The 26658-nt window shown below is 51.1% G+C and overlaps 8 protein-coding genes across 8 annotated transcripts; 4 read left to right on the top strand and 4 right to left on the bottom strand.

Annotated features, from left to right (window-relative positions):
• Positions 1-297: 297 nt before the first annotated feature.
• BDV14DRAFT_188317 (squalene epoxidase-domain-containing protein) lies at positions 298-5104 on the top strand (the record flags this gene model as incomplete). Its single annotated transcript, XM_073771048.1, has 5 exons — positions 298-1378; positions 1415-3091; positions 3148-3149; positions 3533-4769; positions 4836-5104. The coding sequence occupies 5 exons, from the start codon at positions 298-300 to the stop codon at positions 5102-5104; spliced, it is 4266 nt and encodes a 1421-aa protein (XP_073630509.1).
• Positions 5105-6028: 924 nt separating this feature from the next.
• On the bottom strand, positions 6029-9904 carry BDV14DRAFT_26714 (component of IIS longevity pathway SMK-1-domain-containing protein). The gene is made up of 9 exons (XM_073776410.1): positions 9375-9904; positions 9076-9172; positions 8928-9009; positions 8827-8876; positions 8432-8758; positions 7585-8385; positions 7364-7531; positions 6881-7314; positions 6029-6830 (listed from the first exon to the last, which is right to left on the bottom strand). Exons 1-9 carry the CDS (start codon positions 9486-9488, stop codon positions 6168-6170), a joined length of 2736 nt encoding a protein of 911 aa, XP_073630508.1. The 5' UTR covers positions 9489-9904; the 3' UTR covers positions 6029-6167.
• A 1515-nt stretch (positions 9905-11419) lies between these two features.
• BDV14DRAFT_26594 (uncharacterized protein) lies at positions 11420-13076 on the bottom strand. The gene is made up of 2 exons (XM_073776408.1): positions 12498-13076; positions 11420-12330 (listed from the first exon to the last, which is right to left on the bottom strand). Exons 1-2 carry the CDS (start codon positions 12898-12900, stop codon positions 11591-11593), a joined length of 1143 nt encoding a protein of 380 aa, XP_073630507.1. The 5' UTR covers positions 12901-13076; the 3' UTR covers positions 11420-11590.
• Positions 13077-14646: 1570 nt separating this feature from the next.
• On the bottom strand, positions 14647-15426 carry BDV14DRAFT_26691 (uncharacterized protein). The gene is made up of 2 exons (XM_073776409.1): positions 14936-15426; positions 14647-14871 (listed from the first exon to the last, which is right to left on the bottom strand). The coding sequence occupies exons 1-2, from the start codon at positions 15281-15283 to the stop codon at positions 14773-14775; spliced, it is 447 nt and encodes a 148-aa protein (XP_073630506.1). The 5' UTR covers positions 15284-15426; the 3' UTR covers positions 14647-14772.
• Positions 15427-19036: 3610 nt separating this feature from the next.
• On the top strand, positions 19037-22384 carry BDV14DRAFT_197907 (PAP/25A associated domain family; the record flags this gene model as incomplete). The annotated part of the gene is made up of 3 exons (XM_073772790.1): positions 19037-19562; positions 19618-19689; positions 19752-22384. The coding sequence occupies 3 exons, from the start codon at positions 19037-19039 to the stop codon at positions 22382-22384; spliced, it is 3231 nt and encodes a 1076-aa protein (XP_073630505.1).
• A 136-nt stretch (positions 22385-22520) lies between these two features.
• Positions 22521-23221, top strand: BDV14DRAFT_26536 (uncharacterized protein). The gene has a single exon (XM_073776407.1). It carries the CDS (start codon positions 22656-22658, stop codon positions 23163-23165), a length of 510 nt encoding a protein of 169 aa, XP_073630504.1. The 5' UTR covers positions 22521-22655; the 3' UTR covers positions 23166-23221.
• Positions 23222-23592: 371 nt separating this feature from the next.
• BDV14DRAFT_169465 (bifunctional triacylglycerol lipase/ester hydrolase) lies at positions 23593-25158 on the top strand. Its single transcript, XM_073768042.1, has 4 exons — positions 23593-24281; positions 24352-24536; positions 24611-24849; positions 24949-25158. The coding sequence occupies exons 1-4, from the start codon at positions 23670-23672 to the stop codon at positions 25005-25007; spliced, it is 1095 nt and encodes a 364-aa protein (XP_073630503.1). The 5' UTR covers positions 23593-23669; the 3' UTR covers positions 25008-25158.
• BDV14DRAFT_169464 (Dcp1 family protein) lies at positions 25136-26602 on the bottom strand. The gene has a single exon (XM_073768041.1). The coding sequence runs from the start codon at positions 26493-26495 to the stop codon at positions 25551-25553; it is 945 nt and encodes a 314-aa protein (XP_073630502.1). The 5' UTR covers positions 26496-26602; the 3' UTR covers positions 25136-25550.
• Positions 26603-26658: the final 56 nt, after the last annotated feature.

Here is a 26658-nt window from a genome sequence, read left to right as displayed (position 1 = left end):
GGCATGATCTCTTTTGAGCAAGGACATGGGCCGATCCGGAGCTTGGCCGGTACCTCCTGCGCTAGCAAGCACCTGCGGTACGGGTGCCGAAGAAGACCAACCACGCGGACTGCGCAAACTTTCCTCAGACCACCTACGATAACCATCTTGAAGGACCAAATTATCGCCAATTGATTCAACAAACGCCATTTTTGGTAATACCACCATCTCCTCATGTTACCGCCAATTTATGCACACCCCTTTTTGATCCGGTAGAATTGCACCACGCCGCTTGCTGGTCGCAGTGGGCTAGATATCATGTCTGCCCACGGGCCCCCGGCCGTTCCCTCTCATAATGCCCTCCGAACACTCCGGAGACTTGCCCTTGCGGGGTCAACGGTGGGAAGTTTCTGTGCCGTCGCCGCGATCACTTTCGATGTACACCGGCGTGTCACCGTTGCGGAGCGGATTGTTGAGAGCAAGCGAGCTATCCAGACCTCTGCTCCCAGATACGATGCGACATCCGCAGCCAGGAGGCTCTCCCGTATGATGGACGCAGCAGAAGCAGGTGAATTCGTGAGCCTTGAGGCTTGGAGGGAGGAGGAGAGAAAGGCCAGAAAATCGCGATTGGGGATGGACTCTGACTCAAAGCCCCCTACCGGAAAGCCCTCCCGTGCGGCCCTGAAACGGAATGGCACGCAGTCGGAAACAGCTCGCCCATATGCAGATGATGTATTATCAAATGAGGTCATCGATTTTGTTACGGAACTCGAACGCGAAAGGATCATACCCCAGCGAATGGACGGCTACAAAACACCCCCTTCGAGGCCGCCACCTCCGAGTCTTGCTTCGCAACAACTCGCTCAGTCTCCCAACTTGGAATTGGCTACTGTTACGGAAGATAACAGACCAGAAATGCCTTTCGAGAAGCAGCCGACACTTCACGAACGCATGAAAGCGCTTATCTCGCAACGCAAGTACATCGACGCCGCACAAGCATTCCTGGACGCACATCCAGCATCGATAAAGGGTATATCGACAGAGAGAAGAGAACTTGCTGTTGCGGCGTTCTATTTGAATTGCAGAAAAGGAAATGTTTTTGTCGCAAGAAGCGTCTTTGAACGTCTGGAAGATGTGGACCACGTATCGCCAACGATGTGGAAGATCTTGATTGTCACGCTAGCACAGAGGGGCTGCATAGAATCAGCCGCGTCTGTTTTTGTTCGCCACAGAACCGAATTTCATCTTCCTGGGATTCTGCTCGATGTTGTGCTTCGCTGTTTGCTCGAGTCCCGTCGCCTTACAAGCGCGAAGTGGCTTATTCTGAGGAATCTGTCAAAGGACAAGGATGGTGGCTTGTGTTCCGCATATCTTACTGGCCTGTGGAAGAAGACTCGGAGTATTGAGCTACTCAATCTCCAGTTTGTCAAAATAGTGACGATGCTCCGGCGTTTGAATAAGAGACTTACTGCTAAGCATCTCAACCCGATGCTCAAAGCGTATGTCGAAAGCGGCAAATTTGCCGAAGCCGAAGCTTTTGTGCAAGAGATGACGACCACACATCAAATCAAACCCCTTTGTTGGACGAAGGGTTATCTAGTGTACGGCAAAGCTTTGCAGTGTGACTGGACAGCTGTGGATGAAGGACTAGAGGAAATGCACGGTCTCGGCTTAACGAAGGAGAAGACAGATTTCACCCGAGTCTTTGACCGTGTCTTCCTCGAATATTGGCCGTCTCACACTAGTGACCAGATTCGAGATTTCCTCTACCGTCACATTGACAGGTTTAATTTGACTCCCGATGATGTTCTTTATCAACACATTCTCGAAGCACTGGTTGAGAAAGGAAACGAAAACATTGTTTCAGAATTTGTGGACATGGGCCGTGAGCGTGGCTGGGAGATCAAGATCAATGTAAAGGAGTACTTGGTAACGCTGCATAGGCGTCGGTCGGCCCTTGAGAAATCGCCAGTCGGTTTCTGGCAGATGCTCAAGAACGCGCGAGAAGATATGATGAGGTCCAACGCCTCACAGCAGCTTATTGGTTACGATCGAGATGCATTCGCAGAAATATTACCACAAATGCTTGTGGATGGAGCAGACTTCCAAGACCAATGGCGTGACCGCACACTGAACGAAATTACATCGCCTTTCAGGGCCGCTGACCGGTACCAGAAGTTGCAGAAAGCCATGGCGCATTACATGCACTCTGGCAAAATGGCAGCCGCCTTGGAAAGCTTCCAGCATGCCAAAGATCACGGCCATCATATCAAGGCACCTGAAGCTGAGCTTGCCCTGATAGCAACGATTCTTGAACATGGACTTGTTGAGACTCAAGCTCGGCTTGACGACAGTTGGGCTCAGGTGCTACCTATTTTTTCCCGTCAGATAACGACCATGGACCCCGCCTCCGAAGCAGAAGCCCTGAAAATGGCCATTTTCCGCTTCTACAAGCTTTGCTGGTTGAGAAAGGACCTGGTGGTCAAACATCACATTGCCGCCTCGACGGCCCGACGTCTTATCAGCTCAGGCAACCCCGCGATGGCGATTGATTTACTTGTGACGGTCTACACGTCGAAATATGGACGGCTCAAATCTTTTGATGGAGTTTGCATGAAGATGTTCCTCCGTGCTTTTGCTGCAAAGAAGCATCTCTTTGGAATGCGCTGGTGCATCCTCACGGCTCTTGCCCGGGGCAGCGCACTCTCTTCAGACTTCGTCGTGGAACTTGAGCGAGTTCTACCCATTGTTCGTCGCGAGGTTGAGGCAAGCTTCGCACGTGACTTCCCTCCGGAGAAGGAGATGCCTCTGCGCAAGAAGGTATCTCTTCAGAAGAAGAGACAGGAGTTGGATTGGCTTGATTCCGCCCTTTTTGCCGTTCGTGGGAAGAGCCAAGGCAGTACCAAGTTCAAGAAACTCAAGGGGAACCCCCAACTCAAGAAATCTCTCCGGCGGGAGTTGAAAGCTGAGAAGTCCTGGCAGTCAGTCTGGAAGAATCAGTTCTTCAAGGAACTGGTTGGGAAATGGGACGAGGAGTACGAGCTGGACAGAGTGATGGGGCGAATTGACACGGACAAAGACTCGATACTGGCTCGATGGAGTGAAAAAGCGTGTCTTGGACAAGACGAGGATTATAGAGACCCCCATTAGAACACTTATATTGTATAGTAGTAGCCTTGCATCATGAGAAACTGTATATTAGCGAGCATTTGCATGTGATTGCTTGGCGGCAAATCGTCTCTTGAACTGCTGATCTGTACTGCTATCTACACCGTACTCGAGGAACCTGCAAGATGGGCCAATAGAAGCCAGACCGCGATTGACATCGTACGTTCACTTGAAATTGACTTTGCAGTGGTGGAGGCAGTCAGGCCACTCCAGTGCTCAGCCCTTTGAAGTCGAGACTTTGCAGAGTCCGCAACCACACCGGCCGCACCCCCTTAACCTTTATTCTTTCTTAAGCTTCGCTTCCCCGCCAGCTTTCTCCTCCTTCCTTCTCTACCTCCCCCTCCGCTAATACCCTGGGCTCTACGATCCATCCGAACATGTGCAGCACCCTCCGATCGCCCTCTACATTGCCGTTTCCGCGATCCCTTTGAATTTCTTCTCCGCCACCACCATGGCCACCGCTACCGCCAACGGCCACACCTTGAAGCCCTCAGACGCCGCAGAGCTCCGCAGACGAGTCCACCATGACGCTGACGTTGTAATAGTGGGTGCTGGCGTGCTAGGATGTGCGCTGGCCGTCACATTGGGAAGACAGGGCCGGAGCGTCCTGCTCCTCGAACAATCGCTCAAGGAGCCCGACCGCATTGTCGGCGAACTCTTGCAGCCCGGAGGCGTGAGTGCCCTTGAGCAATTGGGTCTCCGGGACTGTCTAGAGGGAATTGAAGCTATTCCGACGGAGGGATACTACGTCTCATATCTGGGCAAGCCCGTCACAATTCCGTACCCGATTCAAAGCCCCGGCGCGCCACGACCAGAGGGCCGCTCATTCCACCATGGCCGATTCGTGAACAAGCTGCGCGAGGCAGCGCGGGCCTGTCCTAATGTCACGATTGTCGAAACAAAAGTCACAGACTTGATCACATTCTCGCAAACCAAGCAGGTTCTTGGTGTGGAGTGCGTGACCAAGGAGCATAAAGATTGCTACTTCGGGCAGGTCACTGTTGTCGCGGACGGGTACGCCTCCAAGTTCCGGAAGCAATACCATCCTTATACGCCCAAGGTGCGGTCGAAGTTCTGGGGCCTGGAGCTCATTGATGCCGAACTGCCGCAGCCGCACTACGGTCATGTCCTCTTAAACCCTGAAAGCCCGCCTATTCTCGTCTACCAGATTGGAACCCACGAGACCCGAATCCTCTGCGATATCCCCGAGAACCTCCCCTCAGCATCTGTCAAGAACGGTGGTGTCAAGGGCCACCTGCGAAACACCGTCCTCCCCTCCCTACCGAAATCCATCCAGCCCTCCTTCGCCGCCGCACTAGACAAGAACCAGTTACGATCAATGCCGAACTCCTTCCTACCGAGCGCTACAAACAAGACACCCGGTTTAATCGTCCTAGGTGATGCCCTCAACATGCGGCATCCATTGACAGGCGGTGGAATGACCGTCGCATTGAACGACGTCGTCATCCTCCGCGACCTACTCAGTCCCGAGAAAGTGCCTAAACTCAGCGACTCGGCCCTCGTCATGAACCAACTGTCTACATTCCACTGGCGCCGAAAGATGGGCGCATCAGTAATTAATGTCCTTGCTCAAGCGCTCTATTCCCTCTTCGCTGCAGATGGTGAGTCTGCCCTCATTCTCTCAATCCCTCTCAATTTGAATCAAGAAAACTAACAAGTGCCCATAGACGCCAACCTCAAAGCCCTCCAACGCGGCTGCTTCCAGTACTTCGAAATGGGCATGTACAATCAACCCGTGTCCCTCCTCGGCGGCATGCTCAAAAAGCCCCAAGTCCTCTTCGCGCACTTCTTCACCGTCGCATTCCTGTCTCTGTGGATGATTATTCGCGAATCCCCGATCTACAAATTACCAATGGCCCTTGTACGATGCGTGTTTGTATTCTGGACTGCTTGTGTGGTTATTTTGCCGTACATGATGATTGAGGCGTTTTGCTAAGATTTCATTGATTCAGTTCGATTCATTTCAATTCCTGTCTTACTCTGTCTTGTCTTGTCTTGCTTGTGCTGTCTGGCATAGAGGGTTAAGATTTCTGTTCGACAAGCTCACGCTTATGCTTTTTTTATTACTATACATAATGTCTCCTTACTTACCTGCCTACCTACTTATTATCTCTGATCATGACTGCATGATACACTCTGTATAAATACTCACCTGTCTATCTATATGTTTGTATCTATATCTATATCTAAAATCCAGCTCATACTAATACAACCTACACAATACCTTACCATGACTGCTCAGGCTCTTATACTACTCTACGCTACTACTACCACTACTAATACTATGTGTAATCAATGGATGGACAGTTGCACTTGAAATCGCTTCATTCAATTCCATATAATACCCCCATTCCATCCCTCGTCTTCCAGAAGAAAACCTAATTAAGACAAGCAAGCAAGCAGACAAGAACCTGAACCACAAACTCCAGAACACCGATAGATGATATGGTTTGGTATGGTACGGTATGGCAGGGCAGACATGATAGAGTATGATGTGGTAGAGTATAGTAGATATGCGTACAGACACCCCGGCTCGCTCACACAAGCCGAAGAGAACATGTGAAGAAGAGAGAGAGAGAGAGAGAAAGAGAGATGCTGATGATGATGACGAGCACGAGCATACACCCTCAAGAGACAGGTACTGTAAATGACGATGACTATAACGGTAACGGCGCCAAAGCAGACGAGGCAAGAAGATCGATGTTCGAACGCTCATAGGCATGGAGAGTCAATTTGGCACTGGCACGAACAGAGGCACAAGGACGTAACTGAAGGCGGAGGCAGGGGACATCGCTTCATCTGTTATGGTATCTTGGATGCAGTCGTAGAAACAAGTACAATCGCAATCGCAATGAGGAGTCGAGATTTTGAAGACAAGTTGAACCAAGGCAGGCTGGCTATGCTGGCTTCATGCATGCATACAATGCAGTGCAAGAAGATGGGACACAAAAGACAAAGGGACACAAAGTAGCAGTGGCAGGTATCGGAAAGACCATCCATCAACCCTCGCCGCTCTCAGAATTTTTCTTATTCTCCTTCTCAGTCTCATTCGCGTCGTTTGTCGTCGTTGCGGCCGGCGCCTGTGCAACCTCATTCGACTCATTTGTTGGACTCACATCCGCAGCAGGCGCAGCCTTAACGGAAGAGCTCAGATTAATAGCAATCCTCTTCGGCGCAACCTTCGCACCACCACCACCACCAGCAGCAGGTGTATCCTGGCCACCCTTATCCGTAACAACCACCGATCCAATTGAGCTACTCCTCTTCTTCCTCAAGAACCCCGCACTCCCCGTGGAACTGCTCGTTGAGCTCCGCCGTTTAGGACCAGAAGTGAGTTTGACGAGTTCGTCGTCGTCTTCTTCTTCGCGGCGGCGTTTCTCGGAGAGGCGTTCGGGGGGTGTTTGGATAGTTTGGGAGGTTGGCGTTGACGGGGTTTCAGTAGTGGTGATTGTGTCTTCGGTTGAGGATTCCGTGGGTTGCGGTTGTTTTGACTTGGCTTCAGGCTGTGCCTCGGATTTTTCGGTGTCCATTGCGTCGGTGTCTTGGTCTTCTTCGTCGTCGTCGTCTGGGTAGTCCACTAGGGACTTTACGGATGGTGAGGCGGCGCCGTTGGGGACTTGGGAGATTAGGGGTTCTGTGGGTTGGTTGCCTTGTTGCCACTGCTGCTTATATTAGCATATCGACTAGGCTTCTCAAGACGAGATAGTCTTACCTCATCCTCGTCATCAGACGTGTTAAAATACTCCTCCTCAGCAGGGTCCATGTCCTTCACGCCCTGCCAACGCCCACTACCAGGCATCTTGAGGACAGGCGTAACATCGTCCTGAGAATATAGCGTCGAGTCAGCTTCCTCGCTGTATCCCTGCAGCTGCTCATAGTGCAGTATGAGCCCCTGGAAGGTATCGACGTATGTGATATTGCGTAACTTGTCGCCGTATTTCCCAACAACATGCAGCGTGATCGGCTTGATGTGTTCGCGTTTGATAAATTCGAAAAGTTCAAGGCAGGCTGAATTGAGCAGGTTATCGCGGGGCATGGTCTCGTAAACAATGTCAAGGATGAGCCCAAAGGTATCATTATGCGTCATCAATGCTTGGTAGAAGGTATCTTGGAGGCTGAGCAGGGTTCTGAAGAATTTTAATGCAGCTGACGGTGGTTAGCGAAGCTATGCCGGGGGAGCGGTGAAGCAATGTACTTAGTTTAAGGTGCTTTTGAGGCACCCGAAGTAATTGAGTGATATGAGCCGCGAGGCCCTCGTTCTGAATAACATTGCGACATCGGTATAGGTGTTGGCGGACGAAAAATGTGAGGATATCCACAAGATGAGAGTATAGGGCAACGGCTTGGAAGGTCAAATTATGAGCTAGCAAAACGTCAGTAAGTCAAGTCGCATACCAAACATAGGTCCAAACATACGAGTAGATTGGTCTTCGAGTCGTTTCAGAGGCGCAAACAACCTCTTCGAAGACTCGTCAAAGTGATTCTGAACAAAAGCATCCGAGAGGATATGAGGCCGCACCTTGGCAGCATGTTCGGGACCAGCCCGAGCCATCGCGGCCTGGATAGGTACCTGCGGGTCTAGTAGGACCTTGATCGCATCTGCTAGTTGATTCTTCACACCGAGGTCAGCTTCCGTATGAAGCAGGTCGATCAGGGTATCTGTAAGGGGTGTCTTCTTCTCGTTCACTGCTTTGAGCATATAGCTGCGCATCATGATGGGGTCATGGTCAAGAAGCGCGACCAGAATGTCAATGCCTGTAGTACGGACCGAAGGGTTCGGGTGCTTGATGGCGAAAGCAATCACGGCGAACAAGCCATGGCTGATAAGGTTTGCGAAAAGCGTGGCGCGCTCCGGTACCTGCAAGTTCTTTGCGATTGATGCGCATTGGTGCAGGAATTGAACGGCGTCCTCCTTGCGCTTTGCATCTGCGCTCCTTGGGTCAAACACCTGGAACAACTCCTTGAGGAACGGCCCGTCCGACTGGATGTGGTTCACGATATCAACCTGGTTGTAGAAGATCATTGAATTGAGAACGGAAAAGGTAGGATCATCGAGAATGCGAGCGAGGACGACATCTTTCAAATATTGTAATCGCCAGGTGAAGCGGATCTTGCGCCGAATGGAAGGATCTCGAATTGGGACCACTTCCTTATAGCGCGTCTTGTCGGACAGGTACTGGCGGTGGTTCGCTTTATGCGTAGGGAACTCCGGATCATCTGCGCAAGGTCAGCTTGTACCTACAATAGACTCCGGCGTGCATACATTCTAACGCTCCGACAACCCCGAGTATGACATTGTCGGTGACGACGGTTTCTATTATGGTGGTATCATTGAGGAGGATGAGAGATTTCATAATGTTGCAGAGGCGATGTAGATCGGGGAGACTCTCGAGATCTTCGGCGACTGTGACAAGGGGAAGGAGCTTGTTGATGTATTCATCTCGAATGACGCATTTGGACAACGCGTCTCGACTCGTCTGAGCTAGACTGGCAGCTCTCATCAAGTGGTCAATTTCCGGGAGGTTCGCGAGCTCAGGCGCGGGTAATGCGACGGGATGTATGCTATCGAGGTCGTCGGATAGAGCATCATCTGGAAGACGCGCGTCATTAGCAAAATTGCAGGCAGGCGACATGCGCCGAGCACGGCAGAGATCTTACCAGCCACGGCGAGGCTAAGAAGGTGTTGTTGAACAGAATTGACAAAGTTCCTTGACACGGTAAGCAAAGACCACAGAAATATCGCGCCTGGTGGAGGTTACCATATCACTGCGCATCCCTCCGCTTCCTGGAAACTCAATGCCATATCTGTCTGGTTCGGTTCCGTCCATACGATCAGGGTATCTGGGCATGAGACAAGCATGTCAGCGATGCTAGCGGGCAGCAGGCGGATGAAAGAGGCCGACCAACCTTGCTGCTTCTGATATCCTCCATCTTTGGAGATTCGCGTCTCCAAGAGCACCCGCACCGGCTTATCTTCCGACTCAACAAATATCCGCGGTTCATCCTGGAAAGCGAAAAGAGACCGGTGTTAGCGAAAGATCTCGCCAAAAATATGCAAAGAAGCGCGCGTGGCCTCATAACCCATTGCGCCAAACAGATGACAGCTAGCGAATGCCGTGGTCGCGCATGGAGCGCAAGGTGCGGTGGTAACGCCATGTATCTGTTTATCCCATCATGCCATGCGATAAGTTTGAGCTTCAGCTTACATCAAGAATCCGACCCGTGCAAAACCCTGTTCCGCGATCAAACCAGTCATTCTCCTTCAGTTCGTAAACCTTGACCCGCTTGCGATCGCCGGGCGGCTGCAAATCCAACGCCATGGTCTGGCCGGGGGAGGAGGGCGAGGAGGGGGCGCTCGTCTCCCCGGGTCACCGCAGGAACGACGAGTGCACCGGCGCGAGGTGAGGAGGGCGCCAAGGTCGTGGAACGCAAAAAGCGCGGGTCGGCCGACGGGCGGAAGCTTGCGAGGACGATACGAACGAACGGGCGAACGGTCGGTCGGTCGGTCGCTGTGGGGTCAGTCACGTAGGTGGAGAGTTCAGGAGAGTATGTAGGTAGAGAGGAGCGGCGGCGGCGATGACGATGATGCAGGAGGACGGGGGAGAACGGGAGAGGGAGCCGAAGGGAGCGGTTCGCTGACGATGATGAAAGATGTGGTGGTGGTGACTGGCGATGGAGAGGTTGTGACGGAGTCGGGACCACCTGGCGGCCTCGGCAGCGGTCGGCGCGAGTAGAGCTGTTTCAAATCGATCAGATCGCGGTGATGCGGTGCCCCGGTGCAGTTCAGGGTCTTTGATCGATGGCGCAAAAAAAAAAAGATGATGCAGAGTAAATCCGTCCAGCGACACACGCGACCGAGGGGAACAAACGAGAGGAGACTGAGCGTGTTCGGGGTGGGTTGTGACAGGCTGACACAGTAGTTGGGTTGCTTCAGGTTTGGTTAGTGAGTTAGCCTCAGGCTGAGACGATCAACTCAGAAACATTCCAGAACGCCGTTGGAACGTCAAAGCTTCCTTCAGCAGGGCAGAAAGCTGGGGGCGCAAGAAAGGGGACCATCGGACTCAGGGGTGAAGACCAAAAAAAAGAAGCTTGGTCGGGATGACGTGCACTCAAGCTTAATCCTTTGGAATTTGGCCACTTCAGCAGTCATTGATGGCCGATGATGCTATTTCTGCCGTCCCCACGTCCCATGGATCGCGCCGAAGTATACTACAACTATATCTACAACAGCCTCAACTTCTACAGAGTAGGTATATTTTCAGTATATCAATCCCCACAGTAATAATATTTAGATAAAACAAGCTTATCGGCGCGAGTTCTCCTGTTCCCCGCGGCACTTAATCGTGTCGCGTACAAAGCGTACCAGACTTTCACTCCCGCGCTTGCTACAGAAGTAATCGCATCTTTCCTCCCTTCTCCAAATCTGTAGTGTGTCTTGACATATCCCCTGCAATGAAAATCATGGCTAGTCTCAAGCTAGCGGTGCCCCTTTGCCCTGTTGCAGCCCTGTACTGTGCTTGCCGCCCGGGGCATGCAAGGCCGGGAACTTACCTATCGCTGAACCTTACTATACTATATTAGTCGCTCATATAGTTCTTCAGTAGACTGGGTACAGAGTATAGCGTAACAAGGGACTATTAATTAAATGAACCAAATCCAATAAATACAACCAAGTAAACGAAAAATTTATCAAAGACCAGAGCGAGAACCGTAACCGTCCCGGACAAACAAGGAATGACAACCAAATGGATATGCGACTCAGATCAAACTCGACAGTGGGAACTCAAACTGACTTCAAAACTCCAAGAACTCTTTTGACGTTTGCCTGTTTGCCTGTTTGCTCCCCCAGTAGTAACAGTTCCTTTTGCCCATGACGTGACCCAATTCCAAACAGAACAGAACAGACAAGTATGTGATGATGAGATGAGAGAAGATCAAGTGACCCAAAACCCCAGTAGAAACCAAAAACACGGAAATCAAAAAGCATAGGTAAGTTAGCTTCAGCCATATTGTTTGTAGATCGACAACCCAGCGATGTTGGAACACCTGAACCCCCAAAGACAAGAGCGACACACCACATATACTCTCGGAAATATCCCGAGCCCAGCAAACTTCAAAAGACAAAAACACAGCACGAGAGAATCCGAATGCAGCCAAAACAAACCAAACAGTGGTGATAAGAGAAAGCAAGAATGGCAAACCCGACTCCGAAAACCAACAACCAATAGGCCAACCAAGCTCCTACCAAGCCAGTAAACCATATACCAAATTGACAGATAATTATCGTTGCACCAAACTTGCACTCTTGCATATATGTACCGTTACCCCTCCCAGTGTTAAGACACAATGCCAATGCCTCTTTTCAAAACGCCATGGCGCAAAATATCAACCAAAAAAAAAGATAAAAGTCGCAGGACTGAGCTTAGCCCCAGACGGAGGCCTGAACGCCGAGACCAGTCTTGGAACCCCAGACGCCGCTACTGTTGCTCCAGCCGAGTCCAACGCCGCCAGAGTTGTCCTTGACACCGGACGCTCCAGCAGTGGAGGTGGCGGTGTTAGACCCGGATGACATTGAACGTTCGTTGATGCTATCGCCCGGGGTGAAGCCGAATCCCAGGGGCGAGGGAAGCGGAGTTGTGGACCGCTTGTTCAGAGCTGGGTTGGGGGCTTGGGCCGGGCCAGCCTGTTGAGCCGGACGAGATCCAATGGGACCGACAGAACCTATAAGGCCAGCGTTCGACTTCGAGCGTGCTTGTCCGGAAGATGGGGAGCCCGCGCCAGGGGACGAAGTCGTGGTCACAGGCTGCTCAGTACTGAAGGCGGGGTTAATACCAGAGCTCGGCGACGAGGTACTGTTGGCACGCGACGGAGACTGAATGCCGGCGGGGCCGACGTTCACCTGAGCGATGCTATCGGTGGCACCCTGGATGGAGGTCGGGCTAAAAGGGTCGACGCTGCGGGGAGAGGCGCCGCGAACGCCAGCCTGACTCCCCGGACGAGAGCCGTCATATCCAAAGGTGCTGGGAGGGAAGAAAGCGGGGCTCTCGTTGCCGTATAGGGCTCTGTGCTGGCGAGCCAGGAGCTCTCGGCGACTTTCTTCGTTCACGGCGGCAGGACTGATCGAGCGGTCGGACTTGCCGGCTGACATTTCGGCGAGAAGGCCTTTCAAGAAGAGAAAATTATTAAACCATGTTCTCCAAAAAAAAAAAATGTATAGGGGTATTGCCCCGACGTAATATACAAGGCAATGAATACATGCGGGTAGAATCGGCATGGGGAATCTTGGATGTATAAGGAAGAAAGAAAGGCTCCAAAATGCTACCACGTACTTCGGTTGTACTGCTGCTCCTGATGATAGTTGCGGAGTTCCCTCTCACGCTGTGCCGCCATCCGACGCTTTGCTTGCATCATCTGATCCACTTCATTTGGGCGTCCTTGAAACCGCTGCGAAGCATAGAATCCTTGCACATTGGGGTTGGGGTGCATCCTTGCGCCGTCAAAGTCGCTGATCGAGTGGTGGCGCTGTGCCGGGTTGGGCACACGCGGGTCTGTGAATTGTTGTTCAGGATAAGTCCTGGTTGTAGGTGTTCGAGATTCCGTACCGTACTCAGGGTGGGGGCGGCCCATCATCATGGGCATCGAGTCTCTCCGCGGGGCGGCCCAGAGCTTTCCGCTCTTGACCAGGTTGTCGATGGCGCGGTCGACCTCTGTGAGAAAGTCAGCAACCGCCATCTTCTTCTGATGTCAATTTGTTCTGTCCGGCCAACGACTCCAAGCACCGCAGTATCTGCCAGCCTCGTAGTATATTCAGAGACGGAGAAGGACACGAGCGCCGGACGAACAAAAGGAGATTATCGCGAGCGTACCGTCAAATTGAGAGGAAAAGGCCGGAATATCGTCGCGCTGAGAAACAGAGCTGGATCCTAAGAACAACCGAGTAAGTTTTTTGTCCGATATCGCAGCGAAGCTCAATCGTGGCCTGATGGCTTCAATTCATACCTGATCGCGACGGAGGCACAGGCTGCTCCCAAGAAGCCTGGCGGGAAGAGGGCGCTTGCCAGCCCTGAGGTTCGTAGTACGCCATTATGACCGAGGTAAAATATCCGAAGAATCGACACGGAGAACGGCGACAGCAGAAAGATCGCTCCGAATGTTGTCAAATCCTATTCTATGCTGAAACTCAATTGTAAGCTTTCAATTCGACGAATGCAACGCTAATGGACAAGAGGCCAGCGAGGACGAAAAAAATGCAAGTCAAAAGAACTGTAGGCGAAAGGTTGGTACAGTAATGTCGACCAAAGTGAGTTCTCGAGGTTCCTGGAATGTCTCGGTTGAGATATCGTGAAACTTTTTTTCAGTCCCGCTTGGGTGTAAATCATGAGTGCCAGACAGCCCAAGACCACGCCATACAATAGTGGTCGACACCGAGATGCAAGGATACGAAGAGAAGGCGGATGACTTGGTTTGATGCAACCCAACGCAGGACACTCTTGTATAAAGAAAGGCGAGATTTTGTAACAGGGTCAATTGCCAACTTACAAGAAAAGGAGTGATTGTCCCCCAAAGAGATTTCGGGCGGCTCTACCACGAGTGAACGAGGCAGAAGGAGCGACAAGAGAAAACAAAGTCTCAATCCCAAGGCACGACAGACGGACAAGTCTGACGTGGAAGTAGGAAAAGGGAGAGAAGGGGTGGGGGGAAGAGGAAATAAGACCGGGGGGTGGGGAGGAGGAAGAGGAAGAGGAAAAGTCTCGAGTGTCGGGTAGAAGAGGACTGAGGACCAGAGAGGGTGCGACGGTGGAAAAGTGGAAAACGACTCGGAGTTGGAGGGGAGCGAAGAGGGGGGGACCAGAGGGACGAAGCGAAAGTGGATATTATTATTATGATTATTATTATTTCTGACCGGGAATAACAAACTGGTAATAATAATAGTAATAGTAGTAGTGCTCTCCAAGAACGAGCAAAGTTGACGCTGGACAACAGTTAAGGAGATACCAGCAGAGATTTCTAAGTAATTAATTCTTAGCACAGGCAGGCTAATTTCGCCAGAGTCTGACAGTGACAGCCAGTTCGGGTTTCGGGACGGCGCTCCATCTTCAACTTATTATTTGCACACTGATGATCATTCGCCTGCATAATGTTATTTTTCAATACATCTGTCACTGATGAACATCGCATCTTCATCTCAATAATTATTTGGAGAAAAAGCAAAGGAGCAGAGCAAGGCGGATGGACGGCAATGCTTAGACCCCCAGAGTGCTGATTCGCTTGCGGGCCCGTTCGTTCAGACTGACTCTTTGAGGTTCCATCCGGCTTGACCCTCTCAGTCTCATCACAATGCAATTCAATTGCATATGGTCACTACTGCCTCTGACTATAATAGCAACCAGTAAATCTGGAAGTAGCGGGAACGGTCCGGCTCTTACAAATTATCGCAGCCACAACGACCAATAGCACCACACCACCCCATCTCTTGCTTTTACACGCGCGGTGTCTGCCGAGTTCTTGTCCTTGGAAAGATGGAGTCACTGCAACTCAGTCCTAGGGGGTCCCACCTTGAAGGTCTGTGGTACACAAATAATATAGTGGGTGCGTGGTCAACACCTAAGACCAAGGACCGTGGGATAACCTTGAGGGAAACCATACAGCCACCTTGGGAGACAGAAGAATACGAGGTCTAGGATAGTAGAGGACTAGTACTCCGTATGTTCTTGACGAGCGAAACAGAGAAACGAACGATGGAAATTTGCCGCTGACCCCAGAACATCAGATGCACAATGGCGTATGCGGATTGCGGGCTAGTTCGACTGCTAGAGTGCAGCCCGCAGGAATCCTCATCCTTCCTTCTGGTCTGGTTGTATCCATCTCTAGTGCCGGCCGACAACTCTCTTTTCCCACGTTGTCCCACCCTCCAAGCCTTGGTGCTGGTCGGCTCTCGTGATCCCAAGAGTTTTCTGTCGTTGTCAAGGTTTCGCCGGCTTTCCATAGTGTCTGTACTGACTCGAGACTTGGAGGTTTGTTGAACATCGAGTAGCGATATACATATATATACATATATATATATTGAGCCGGTTCTTGGTATAGTCCCCCGGCAACGCCTCAAATCGATGCTCATTCGCGAAAAACACGAGCAACCTCGATCAATAACGCGAGATCCTCATGCCCTTGACTTAATGTCCATTTGGCTTTTTACCTTATGCCGTCATACGATGCCGCTTATCCGCCGGCTGATCTGGACTCCAGGACATTCTTCAAGGTCCTAAAAGTGTGGTCGGTGCAGAGTGCTGACATATAAAATAACATCCAAATCTTATCGGATTACGTACTGCTACTGATAGCGAACGGCGATGGAATACGACAGCAGTGTTCCGGTGGCTTTTCCGCTAGGAGCGTAACTATACTCAAGACCCGTGAACGCGATAAGATGTTGATCGACTGCTGTAAGGTTGTTTCCTGCCGAGCGCTCTGTACAGGAGGTGGCAACTGGAAATCCGCATGAGATCATCGCCCGCGAAAAGCTTCAGTGTCGCACCTGAGATGCAGATGCAACATGTAAGCTTCATGCGGGATAGTCTGTAGAATTGTCTGTTGATCGCGCGGGGAGCATTTGTCAGCCGCAAGCTTGCTGCTGCCATATGGGCGCCTATGATTTCCACACCACTGAGTTCAAGACCCAGAGCTTCAAACATTAGATATGGATCGCACTGTGCCACAACATTAGAGAATGCTCGAACATCCGAGACTACTTGGTCGACCTCTCGCCGTGCACAGACAATCGAGATGGACTGACTCCAGACGACTGGTGGGGTCTTGGAAGTTGAGCATGGATCACAGGCACTCAGACCCCTACAGGAGGGCTCTGTCATTATTGGTTCACAGGGGATAGCATCGTCATTGTACTGCGAGTGGCTTGAATCATATGTCGGTGGAAGTTTGCGCCTGCAGTGATCGGATCGATATTGATTCGTCTCCAGGTAGTATGCAAGAAGAGATCTGAGCAATCTTGCCACAGGTGGACGATTCCAGGTTCGTTTAAGGAAGCGCAGTAGTAAAGTGTACTCGGTACCTGTGGGGATCAGGCGCGAGCTCGGAAGACCGAGGATGCCCGCAGATTGTATTCAGAGGCCTTGGCACAAGTAGATCAGTGTTTGGCCCGATATCTTGATGTCGCTGTTCCACGCCTGTGGAAACTTGAGGACCCTGACGCAGGCTCAATATCTCTTTGTCCACGACGTCAACAGCTTATCGAAGCGAGAAGATTGGCTTGATAGGACGGCTCAGGGTGTATAGAGTAAATAAAGAATCGTGACGGCGGCTGTTCTGACCCATGGCTGCGGCGATAGTTCGCATTGTCTTTGTTGAAGCGCGTCTCCAATTGACCAAAACAGTGTCAGATCGCCCCGATGGAGTGGAGGCTGAGTACAACTCATGATTCAAATGGCACAGAGCCTGCAAAACGTGGTATGGACACACCCGCGGCTTTAAGCAAGATAGCCAGCCAGGGGACAAACCGGAGCTCTGAAGTTTGGAAAAGGATGTTGGTGTGTTTACTCCGCAATTTCATAAAGGAGTTCCTCCCGAGGCCATGGTCACCGGCTACCCTACGCCCAACTAGCGCAGCTAGAGTCTTTGACTGTTTGCCAGTTTGCCAGTTTGGGATGTGTCAGTTGCCCCGATGGAGTGTCATGATGGTGAAATGAAGCGTCAAAGGCCGAAGCTCATCCATAACATTGAACAATGTTAGAGAACTTAGAGGTGAGTGCTGGCTGTCAAAAGGATTCTCACGGGGGCTCTCCGCTAAATAGTATTTGCCTTAAAGTTGCGACGGTTCGCTTGGCCATGAGACTCACTGTGAGCCCGCGGACTAGAGACTAGAGAGGCTAGACGCGCCCAGTGCTCTGAATAATCTCAAACTGTCCGTGCTCGTCCAATCAAGAATGCGCGTGGAGCCCTTCAAAATTGGCTTCGAGATTATTGTCGAGACTAGACAACTGTCGATGATCCATGACCTGACTGGACGGGAACCGATGGTTCCTTCCTATCTGAGACGAGGTACTGAGGCACAGGAGTTCCTGCCTCGTGAACTCATCCCATGGTCGTGCTTTCTTCTTTCGTATACAGAGGCGCGCCATCTCGAGGTCGTTCCTGCCTCTGAAGCAACACCGTTCCCTCGCTCCTTCCCTCGATGTGGACTACGAGCATAGACAATTTATTTCCTTCCCCTTTCGCCCCCGCGTCCCTTCCCTAGTCTCCGTGTCTTGCCCGTCCGGTTGCTTCGTGGCAGGTTCTGGCACATGTGGCCGTCTCACTGTCAGTTGCTGACGCCCCTTTCCAGCTGCATGTCTCTTCCTTCCAGCCGCTCTGGATGCTGTCTTGTCTACTATCGTTGGGCTCTGTGCCAGTAGAACTTTGTAGCTAGAGTTGGGAGGCCCAGGTCGATTTAGTATAGATCTCATTGTGTCACGGGATGAAACAATCAACTTGAAGGCAGTCCTGCAAGTAGGCCACTTTCGTATGAGAGTGAGTTGATCTGAGACAAAGGGCCTGAACATATTTAATTGGCTCTGAAAGTATGACGAAAAGATGAATGAACGAAGGTGGTCTGGCAGAGATGGAAGTATAAAGATGGTGGTTCAAAGACCATTTACATCCCAAACACTCAGGGGAGCGGAAGGTGGTATATGAACCTTGTACCGCCAATCCTCCTGGTTCAAGCGAGAACAATAATAATTGTATAGAAGGGAGCCGAGAGTTAAGGCTGCCATTGATGGCCGGATCCAGAATAATCACTGTTTCTCTTTCAGCTAAGACACTGACTCTCTTGGATTACTGTGAGTTTTTTTCTGCTTGAGAATTCTACTTGATTTCTGCCCACTTTTTTCATTAATTTATTCCACCCAATTCTAACGACCATTTTGTGCAGTGATTGCAGGCAGACTACTCCGGTGTGGAAAGTATAGCTTGACTCGTGGGAGATTGACGGCCCCTGGCTGCTGCAGTGAGCGCTGGCTGCTAGTCTCGCTCAGCCGATCGCCCTGATTGATCCCCCTCCGCGCGCTGTGTCCCCTCTCCCGTTCACTAACCTGGAGCAACTTGCCCTACCACCAACTCACCCCAACACAACGCCCTTTTCCTACTCTCTCTGTACGTCTACAACTTCTCTCAATTTTCTAGGCTGGTCCTTTGGTCGGGGGTGCCCTGTTCGTTCCTGTTCTGCGCGTGAACCTTTGTTTGGAGTTGTGTGGTTCTCAGATTTGCCCTTCCCGCTAGAGTCTATCGCACTCACTCCCCTTAAACCGCCTCCAACCGTGCTGCCAACCCCGACGTCCTCGACTCGATCTCCTGCGCGTTGTCACCGCAATTACACATCTTTGTTGTGGAATCCTTCTAGCTCTCGCTAATTCGCTTCCTGCAGTCCTGCTTTGTCGCCTCCGAGCCCGCTACAGAGGTGGTAACGCAGCACAAAGACAATTTTGCTGAAACATCGCCGGCCGATACCTCCGCTACGCAATCTCTCCTCGACGCCGCTTCCTTTTCCCTTTTCGCACGATATTCTCGCGTTTTCTTGTCGTTGTTGGATCATAGAACGGTACATATTGCATAGGAACATAGGAGTTACTTGTCGGCCCATATTGTCCTTGTGGCGACCCTTGTCGTGACCAGCCGAGGTTGGTGAAGAAGGTATTTTTGGCGGAATTGCACTTGGGCCAGGATTGAGAAGGCGTCCCTCTGTGGAATTACCGATTGGAGTCCAACGTTGTCGATCAACGTTGGGTGCTGCTATATGGTCACAGCTACCGATGGGAATGACCGTCTACCGTCCACAAGAGGTGAACAGTCACCGATAACGTCGGCAGAACCTTCGACTATGCCGTGGAATCGAATCAACGAAGAGTCTCCGGAGACACCCAGTCGACCCGCATTAACCTCACAACAGTCCAATTCTCTACCTTCTACCCCCTACCAACATTCGCGCAAAATCTCTTTCCATTCCCGATCGCCTTCGCCCCGTCATGGCAGCACGTCCCCTCGGTCGACTCACTCGGAGTCGACGCATATTCCTCCCTCCGCTCGGAAACCCTTTACAGGCTGCAAGTACGAAACAGCCATGTCCTTCTTCCGCAGGAGGATACCTTACTCGATTGGTGCCGACATGCTGCCGGAGGAAAAAGAGGGGCTTAAAGAACGATTACCACCGGAGGAAGAAAACAAGCTGACTGAGGAGATGCTGAAAGTCTACCATCGATTGCTACCTTCATCCGAAAGCGAAACTCGGCGGCGGAAGTTTGTCCGTAAACTAGAGGATCTCCTCAACCGGCAATGGCCAGGGTCGGAGATTAAAGTCTATGTCTTTGGATCTTCTGGGAACAAACTATGCTCAAGCGACTCGGATGGTGCGTATTGTCCTCAATACCAGGAAGAATTTTGACCGATGCTAATACACGGCAGTCGACATTTGCATAAGTACTACATACAAGGATTTGGAACATGTGTGCTTGTTGGCGGATGTCCTCGCAAAAAGTAACTCTCCCTCTCTCCACTTTTTGCAGTAAGCGAATGCTGACAATATTTCTCAACATTAGACGGTATGGAGCAAGTCGTTTGCATATCTCATGCAAAAGTACCAATTGTGAAAATTTGGGATCCCGAGCTACGAATGAAATGCGATATGAATGTCAACAACACGATGGCGCTGGAGAATACGCGAATGGTTCGAACATATGTGGACATCGATGACCGAGTACGGCCCTTGGCGATGCTTGTTAAGCATTGGACAAAGCGCAGGATACTTAGCGACGCTGGGACGGGTGGTACACTGAGTTCCTATACCTGGATTTGCTTGATTATCAACTTTCTGCAAACCCGACAACCACCGATTTTACCCAGCCTTCAGGCTCGCCCCCACGAGAGAAAAATATCTGCTGATGGATTTGTTTGCTCATTTGATGACGACTTGAACACCCTGGCTGGATACGGTCGTGAAAACAAGCAATCTCTAGGAGAGCTTTTCTTTCAGTTCTTTCGTTATTATGGTCACGAACTTGATTACGAGAAATACGTCGTCTCGGTGCGAGAGGGGAAGTTGATATCTAAAGAGGGCAAGGGCTGGCATTTGTTGCAAAACAATCGCCTTTGCGTCGAGGAGCCCTTCAACACGATACGAAACCTGGGAAACACGGCTGATGATACATCCTTCAGAGGTGTTCATATGGAGTTGCGCAGGGCGTTCAAGGCTCTTTCCGACGGCGATTTTGAGCTTTGTTGCGAGCAATACGAGTTCCCTCCTGAAACAGAGCGCACGTGGGAAAGACCACGCCCTCAACCGAAGCCCATTGTTACTGCACCACCACCCTCTCGAGGGGGCCGCGGCGGTGGCCGAGGTGGACGACATTCGAATCAGTACAACCGTGGTGGGCACTCTGGTGGCCGTCGAAGCTCGAACACTGCCAACAAGAGCCATTTTCGCCAAGTCAACGGAGGAGGAATGACTGCGTCGGAACTCTCGCTCCAGGCACAACAAGCGCAATATTTGCTTCACGATCACCTGTACCAACAAATACAGATACTCCAGGCGCAAGAACAAGAATTGCGATTACAGTTGCAGAACCAAGCGCTACTGACTGGTCGGCCACCTCCTGTCTTGATTCGGCAGCCCTTCATTCAGTTTCCAGTGCCGCCGCAGGAGACCTCAGGCGATGACGGCTCGCGCTCAAGGTCTGGTTCAAGGTCAGGTGCAGCACAACAGCAGGCTGTCAATGTTCCAGGACGCCAAAACGTATACTACAACTCGGCGTTCCTTCCAGTCTCTGTTCCTGGCGCCCCGGGAAGCAATACAAACCCTCCATCACCGTCCGCAGTCGCCGCGATGCCTGACTTTCGTCGCAACCCGCGACGTTCGTCAGTTGCCAACGGCTCTCCTGGAGGCTCGATGCGAGCTCACTCACAGCCTGCTCGCCCAGTCAATTCACTACCCAGCTTTGCTCCTCTCTACTCCATTGCCCAGTCAAATGAGAGCTCGCAGGCTTCGACTTCGCGCAACGTGCCCGGTTCTCCAGATGATTCGCAAAGTGAAGGGGATGGTGCATCCATGGCTAATAGTCTACCGAATCGCACCGTGTACATGGACGAATCCCGGCCGAACGAATATGTGACGTATTACCTCGGTACTTCGCCACAACTTCATGCCTACCACCAAAACGCTATGGTTTCACCCATGCCGTCTTCTGTCGGAGTGGCCTTGCCGAACGGTGGCATCATGCCCTTTTACGGAAACCCACAAGAATACTTGTCGGTCGTCCAGGGAGCGGAGGCTTACGGCCAGTCGTTTGACAATAGCTCTGTCACGTCACCCAAGTCCATACCGACCGCGAAGAGAACGGGCTCTCGGACGGCTGCATCGAGCGATCGCGGAGGACCTTTGATTGTGGATGGATCAGTGCCGCCCAGTGAACCACGAATGTCGATACGGGCTGATAACTATGATCCATATGGTTTAATCTCTCACTGTCCGTCGAATTCCGATGACCAGAACACCGACACCCCGGCCAGTGTCTCAGATTCCTTCTCTCAAGATTTCCAGGACAGCAGCTCGGTGGAGATTGACCAAAACCCCCTTTTCGCCCGCCAAGGAACTGACCCGAATGCTCTCGGCCACTCCGATGTCTTCGTCAATGGAAACAGTGGGAAGCAAAGCCTTTTATCAAGCCGACTTCAGAGTCTCTACCTCTCAAATGGTGACAAGACACCTGAGGCGCTACCCAAAGCTGTACAGGAAAAACCGAAGGCACCGCAACCTCACCATGACAAGTTTGAAGGTCCTGGCCCGAAAGATGCAACTACCACGGGCAAAGGACCGTCGGTCTCGGTCCCAGACTCGCATCATCCGTCTTCCAATGGCAAGCGCCGGCCTAATCACCCTGATGGTTCAGAGAAATTCAACGGCTCTACTCACAAGCCCAAACCTAGGAACCGTCCTGATGCCTTGCAAGCACATTCAACTGGGCATGGTGATCAGAAGGAACGAAATGCTGGTGCCTCGCGGAAACCGAACGGCAATGGTTCAACGACTCAAGATTCCAACGCCCATTCCAACGGCTGGCAGACCACCAAGAGAAAGAATAAAAAGAACAACAAGTTCTCATCGGACCATCGGCATGGTCAGCATAATGGTGCAGAACCTCTACCGGTGGACGAGTCGATGAGAAAAGGTGGTTAACTCACATTACGGTTCACCACGTCTCGGACGTCACAGAACATCGCCCTCGCCAGATTTCAGAAAAAAACGAAGAAAAAACGAAAACAAAAGAGCGAACCAGGAAGCACTTGTACAGTCCGTGCTGGAAGGTTACGTTATCTTGATTCATCGAAGTCGAGAGTCGATTATGCCTCCTTCAACCGGAGACATACGACATTGTATACTAGAGGCGGCGACCTCTTGAACAAAACAATATACGGCGGCGAATTGGCCTATTACCGGCTTTTCTATCATGGAAGCATATGACTTGTTTTTGTTGCATGACCAAGTTTTCCTCATCCAAGTTACACTTATTGTTTGTTTCATGTTCATCATCGGCGTTCAAGGTAAGACAGTGGATGGTCATCATCGGACGCTGGGTATGTCTGGTTTACAATCGGTTCTGGCTGCTTGCGTGGATCGCAGAATTGCATGGTTGCCTATGCTTGTGGTGTCATGGTTTCGCGTTCGAGATTTGCGGCTTTTCTCACGATCGAGCATTGGGCTTGTGCTCGGAAGCTCAACCTTTCTGGCCTCCAGAAGCAGCCACTGGAGATCGGCCTTGATCATATCGTCTTACAAAACGCAGCAAAATTTATCGATACTGCCGGTTACGCCGATCAAGCGTCGAAGCCAAACCCGAAAAAAGAGTCATTGTGGTACTATGCATGCATTGGCCTATTTGTTTTTGTTCCTTTTGTATCAACTGAACTTGCTCTTATGTTGCTGGCAGTGGATTTCATCAGTTTTCAAACCGGCATGATCATTGTTATCATTATCATTGTCAATATACCATCATAGCACGGAGCCAGGCGAGCGGGTTCGACTTATATATGTGCTTCTGTCATGCTTGTTTTCACTTTCTTGTTTTGAGTTCAATTTCCGTTTTCACTTGTTGAGTTGCACCTTTTCATGTTGGCACTGATACAATTTGCGTGATTCATGCGGACCGGGCTTGGGCAATGATTCAGATGTAGAACTTGGGATTTACACACAGCCACACGAAGATACTGAAAAGAGAAAAAAAAAATCGAAATGCAATTAGACTTGTATTCTATGACGAATAAATATGCTTATTTGACATATTACTTGTAGTCTACACATTGTCCCATAGTCCTAGTCCCACAAGTATAAGGTTGACATATCCGCTCTAACCCCGAAGCTTGGCTCTTCTTCAATCATCCACAACCATTCAACTCTCTCCCAACACCAACCTACCTAATCAACCCACCTACTACACACATACTACCTACTCAATTGACCAACCATGCCCATCCCCAAACCACACATAACAAAAGACAGCTTCTTCCACGAAGTCCCCTCCTCAACTCCCTCTTCATCTTTACCTTCCTACCCAACAACAATCTACTTCATCTCCGGCAACCCAGGGCTGATTTCTTACTACCATGCCTTTCTCTCTTTGCTAGGTGAGAAACTCAGCTCAGGGTTAGGATCTGGTGGGAAGGGAAGGGGGAATGGGTTCCATGTTGTTGGGCATAGTCTTGCTGGTTTCGAGCTGGAACCTGGGAATGAGAGAGCGGATGAGGGTGAGCACTACTTTGATGTTGAAGAGCAGATACGATTTGTGCTTGGACAGTTACATGAGCGGATGCGTGGCCTTCGTGAGGCTTCAGGCTCGCTTGATGGCAAGCCAATTGAGGAGAGGCCAAAGCCTAAAGTGATCATTATCGGCCACTCAGTCGGGACATACATAAGCATGGAAATCATCCGGCGACATCGTGAGCGGCAGGCAAAAGCTCAGACAGAGGGCAAACATGGAGACGATGACTTCGACTTGAAGTTCGATATAATCGGCGGCATCATGCTCTTCCCGACTGTCATGGATATCGCTGCTTCGCCGTCGGGGCAGAAGTTAACTGTACATACTCACTTCCTGGCACCCCCACCGTACTGAGAGACAAGACAAAGTAACTAACTGGTCAAAACAGTTCCTCTTCCGTATAATCCCGCAACTAGCACTCGTCGCATCCCTCTTCGTCAGACTGTTGACGACCCTTCTTCCGGATAGCCTCATCCGGTCGCTAATTCGACTCGTAATGCGCAATCCACCCGAGGAAGCGCTCGGCGCTACAGCATCATTTATACAGAGTAAACGCGGTGTGAGACAGGCGTTGTACGTCCTTCCTTTCCAACCATCCCCTCCCTATCAAACCCTAAACATGATCAATCCTAATAAAAACCGTCCAGACACATGGCAACCGACGAAATGCGCGTAATATCCGCCGACAAATGGGACGACGATGTCTGGGGCCTTTGTACACCTGAGCAAGGGAAACCGCCAAATAGGATGTACTTCTACTTCGGGCGCAACGACCACTGGGTCGCGGAGCGGACGAGGGAAGACATCATTGCGTTGCGTGGCAAGGCAAGCGGCGGGCCGAAGATGGTTGTTTGCGAGGAGAGTGTGCCGCATGCCTTTTGCTTGAGTATGTTTTGATTTCCACCTTCCCTTCCCCGTTCCCCTTCCCATCGCCATACTTGGTTTTTGAGGACTGGGATATTTACTGATTGGCGTGCGTGCTTAGGGCATAACGAAACTATGGCGGGGAAAGTGGCTGGTATGATCACAGAGATACTGGAGTAGACTACCTAGGAGATATGGATGATGGATATCTAGACAACAAGAATAAGCGCTTTTAGACAGTACAGCATCTTAATAGAACTCATCGCTTCAGGAAGTGCAGAGCAGAGCGGGAATATGGAAATGGAAGATGGAAGATGGAAAATGGAGGGAGTTCATTAATGTGTTCATATATGGTAGATAAGACTCCCTGGGTAGATGAATACCTCGGGAGCCTGGAGTTCGTGGATTGTTCCTTATCATAGGTATCATCCGACAGCCATCGTCCGTTCTCGTTCTGTATCTGGGATTCCTCTCCTCCGTTCGGGCGATGACTGGCTGGGCTTGGGCTGGCTTCTATACTCCGTACTCCTACGCCGCTATAACCAATAATACGATGCCGAAGAGTGAAACACCGCGAGTACCCTGGCATACCCTGTCGTTGAGAATAGACAGATCATTGTCCATCACCTCAGTTTATTGTCCTTAGCGGAGAAGGACCGCATCTGGGATCAAAGCATGTCCATGGTCGTCTATAATCGTTATGTCGTGAAAGTTTTTGGATCATCAAGAGTTGGGCCCTGATGGACGGGCTAGACCGCTTCTTCTGAAAAGATCTCCTAGGACGTCTGGTTGCGTTGTTGGGGCAGTGGCGGGAGGTACTTGTGCTTGTGAAGGTTGACTGTGCGCCCTCACGCTCCACCCATCGTCTTGTGCTCTCTCATGACCGAACAGGTCTCTGAGGGATATCTGGCGACCCATTGGGACACTACTCATTCCGTCAAGTGGATCAATAGTCGCCGAAGCTGCAGCTGCAGCGGTATGCAAGCCATTCTGGCGCGCAGCTTCAAGTCGCTCGCGTGCCAGTTTCAGACTCTGACCGGCTATCGAAGCGCATTCCCGAATGACTTGAGCGTTGATGTTGCGTGTTTCTGCCGTTGAGCTTGGCGGAGGCTCAGAAAATACCCAAAGCCCGTAAATGCGAATGTCGCTGGTGGCTCGGGTACTGCTGGAATCCGGATTCAAGTCCGACTTGAGGATGATATATTCCTCTGTTATTTCCACATTCTCGCCGTCCGTTAATGGAAGATCAAAGTTGTTTAATCCCCGTCGATTGAGTACAAACACACTGTATCGCTCCTCGCCCAAACCACCCGCCTCAAGCTGACAAACAAAGAGTGTGCCCTCGACCCCGGTTTTCTCCCATTGCCGCGTCGTCGGGCTAAATGTATAGACGACTGCGAAAGGTGCAATTGATTGAATGGACCTCACTGCGGGGTTGTGCCTCTGTAAGACGGAAAGGTTGAGTTCCTCATTTGTCCGCGGAGGTGCCGAGGCCATGCTTCGGTTTTGCTGATCAAGTATTTGTTGAGGGTCGGAGAGGTAAGCGTGGTCTGACTCATAGCCCGGTTGAACAAAATAGTATCCCTGGCTCTGATTGTGGTTGTTGTGCTGATTGCTGTGCTGGGCATGATATTGGTTGTTGGGCCGCCGAGGCTTGCGTGACGCCATGGTGAAGGTGTTCCCTGGAGTTATCGGGACATGCAAATAAATCCGAGGCCGAGCGAGTTGCGATGAAGCGTAGCAGCAAAGGAAAGAGCGGGATAAGAGAGAATGAGCAAGAGCGAAGCTGGCGATTGACTGAAGCTCCAACTGTCTCCGGTTGGGGAAGGCG

Source organism: Aspergillus stella-maris, assembly GCF_047715825.1.
Source record: "Aspergillus stella-maris strain CBS 113639 unplaced genomic scaffold BDV14scaffold_13, whole genome shotgun sequence".
Lineage (NCBI taxonomy): Eukaryota > Fungi > Ascomycota > Eurotiomycetes > Eurotiales > Aspergillaceae > Aspergillus > Aspergillus stella-maris.
The sequence above is the reverse complement of the archived record's forward strand: the minus strand, read 5'-3'. Positions and strand labels throughout refer to the sequence as shown.

Excerpts from the sequence above, each read along its gene's own strand:
- BDV14DRAFT_26714 (XM_073776410.1), bottom strand. The coding sequence starts at position 9,488 with ATGGCGTTGGATTTGCAGCCGCCCGGCGATCGCAAGCGGGTCAAGGTT. Across the intron at positions 9,173-9,374 it reads GCACGGGTCGGATTCTTGAT|GATGAACCGCGGATATTTGT; the intron begins GTAAGCTGAAGC and ends TTCGCTTTCCAG. Across the intron at positions 8,877-8,927 it reads GAGGGATGCGCAGTGATATG|GAACTTTGTCAATTCTGTTC; the intron begins GTAACCTCCACC and ends TACCGTGTCAAG.
- BDV14DRAFT_26594 (XM_073776408.1), bottom strand. The coding sequence starts at position 12,900 with ATGGCGGTTGCTGACTTTCTCACAGAGGTCGACCGCGCCATCGACAAC. Across the intron at positions 12,331-12,497 it reads GGAGCAGCAGTACAACCGAA|GCCTTCTCGCCGAAATGTCA; the intron begins GTACGTGGTAGC and ends TCTTCTTGAAAG.
- BDV14DRAFT_26691 (XM_073776409.1), bottom strand. The coding sequence starts at position 15,283 with ATGAGCATCGATTTGAGGCGTTGCCGGGGGACTATACCAAGAACCGGC. Across the intron at positions 14,872-14,935 it reads CATACGCCATTGTGCATCTG|GGAGTACTAGTCCTCTACTA; the intron begins ATGTTCTGGGGT and ends TCAAGAACATAC.
- BDV14DRAFT_26536 (XM_073776407.1), top strand. The coding sequence starts at position 22,656 with ATGGAAGCATATGACTTGTTTTTGTTGCATGACCAAGTTTTCCTCATC.
- BDV14DRAFT_169465 (XM_073768042.1), top strand. The coding sequence starts at position 23,670 with ATGCCCATCCCCAAACCACACATAACAAAAGACAGCTTCTTCCACGAA. Across the intron at positions 24,282-24,351 it reads CGTCGGGGCAGAAGTTAACT|TTCCTCTTCCGTATAATCCC; the intron begins GTACATACTCAC and ends TGGTCAAAACAG. Across the intron at positions 24,850-24,948 it reads GCCGCATGCCTTTTGCTTGA|GGCATAACGAAACTATGGCG; the intron begins GTATGTTTTGAT and ends GTGCGTGCTTAG.
- BDV14DRAFT_169464 (XM_073768041.1), bottom strand. The coding sequence starts at position 26,495 with ATGGCGTCACGCAAGCCTCGGCGGCCCAACAACCAATATCATGCCCAG.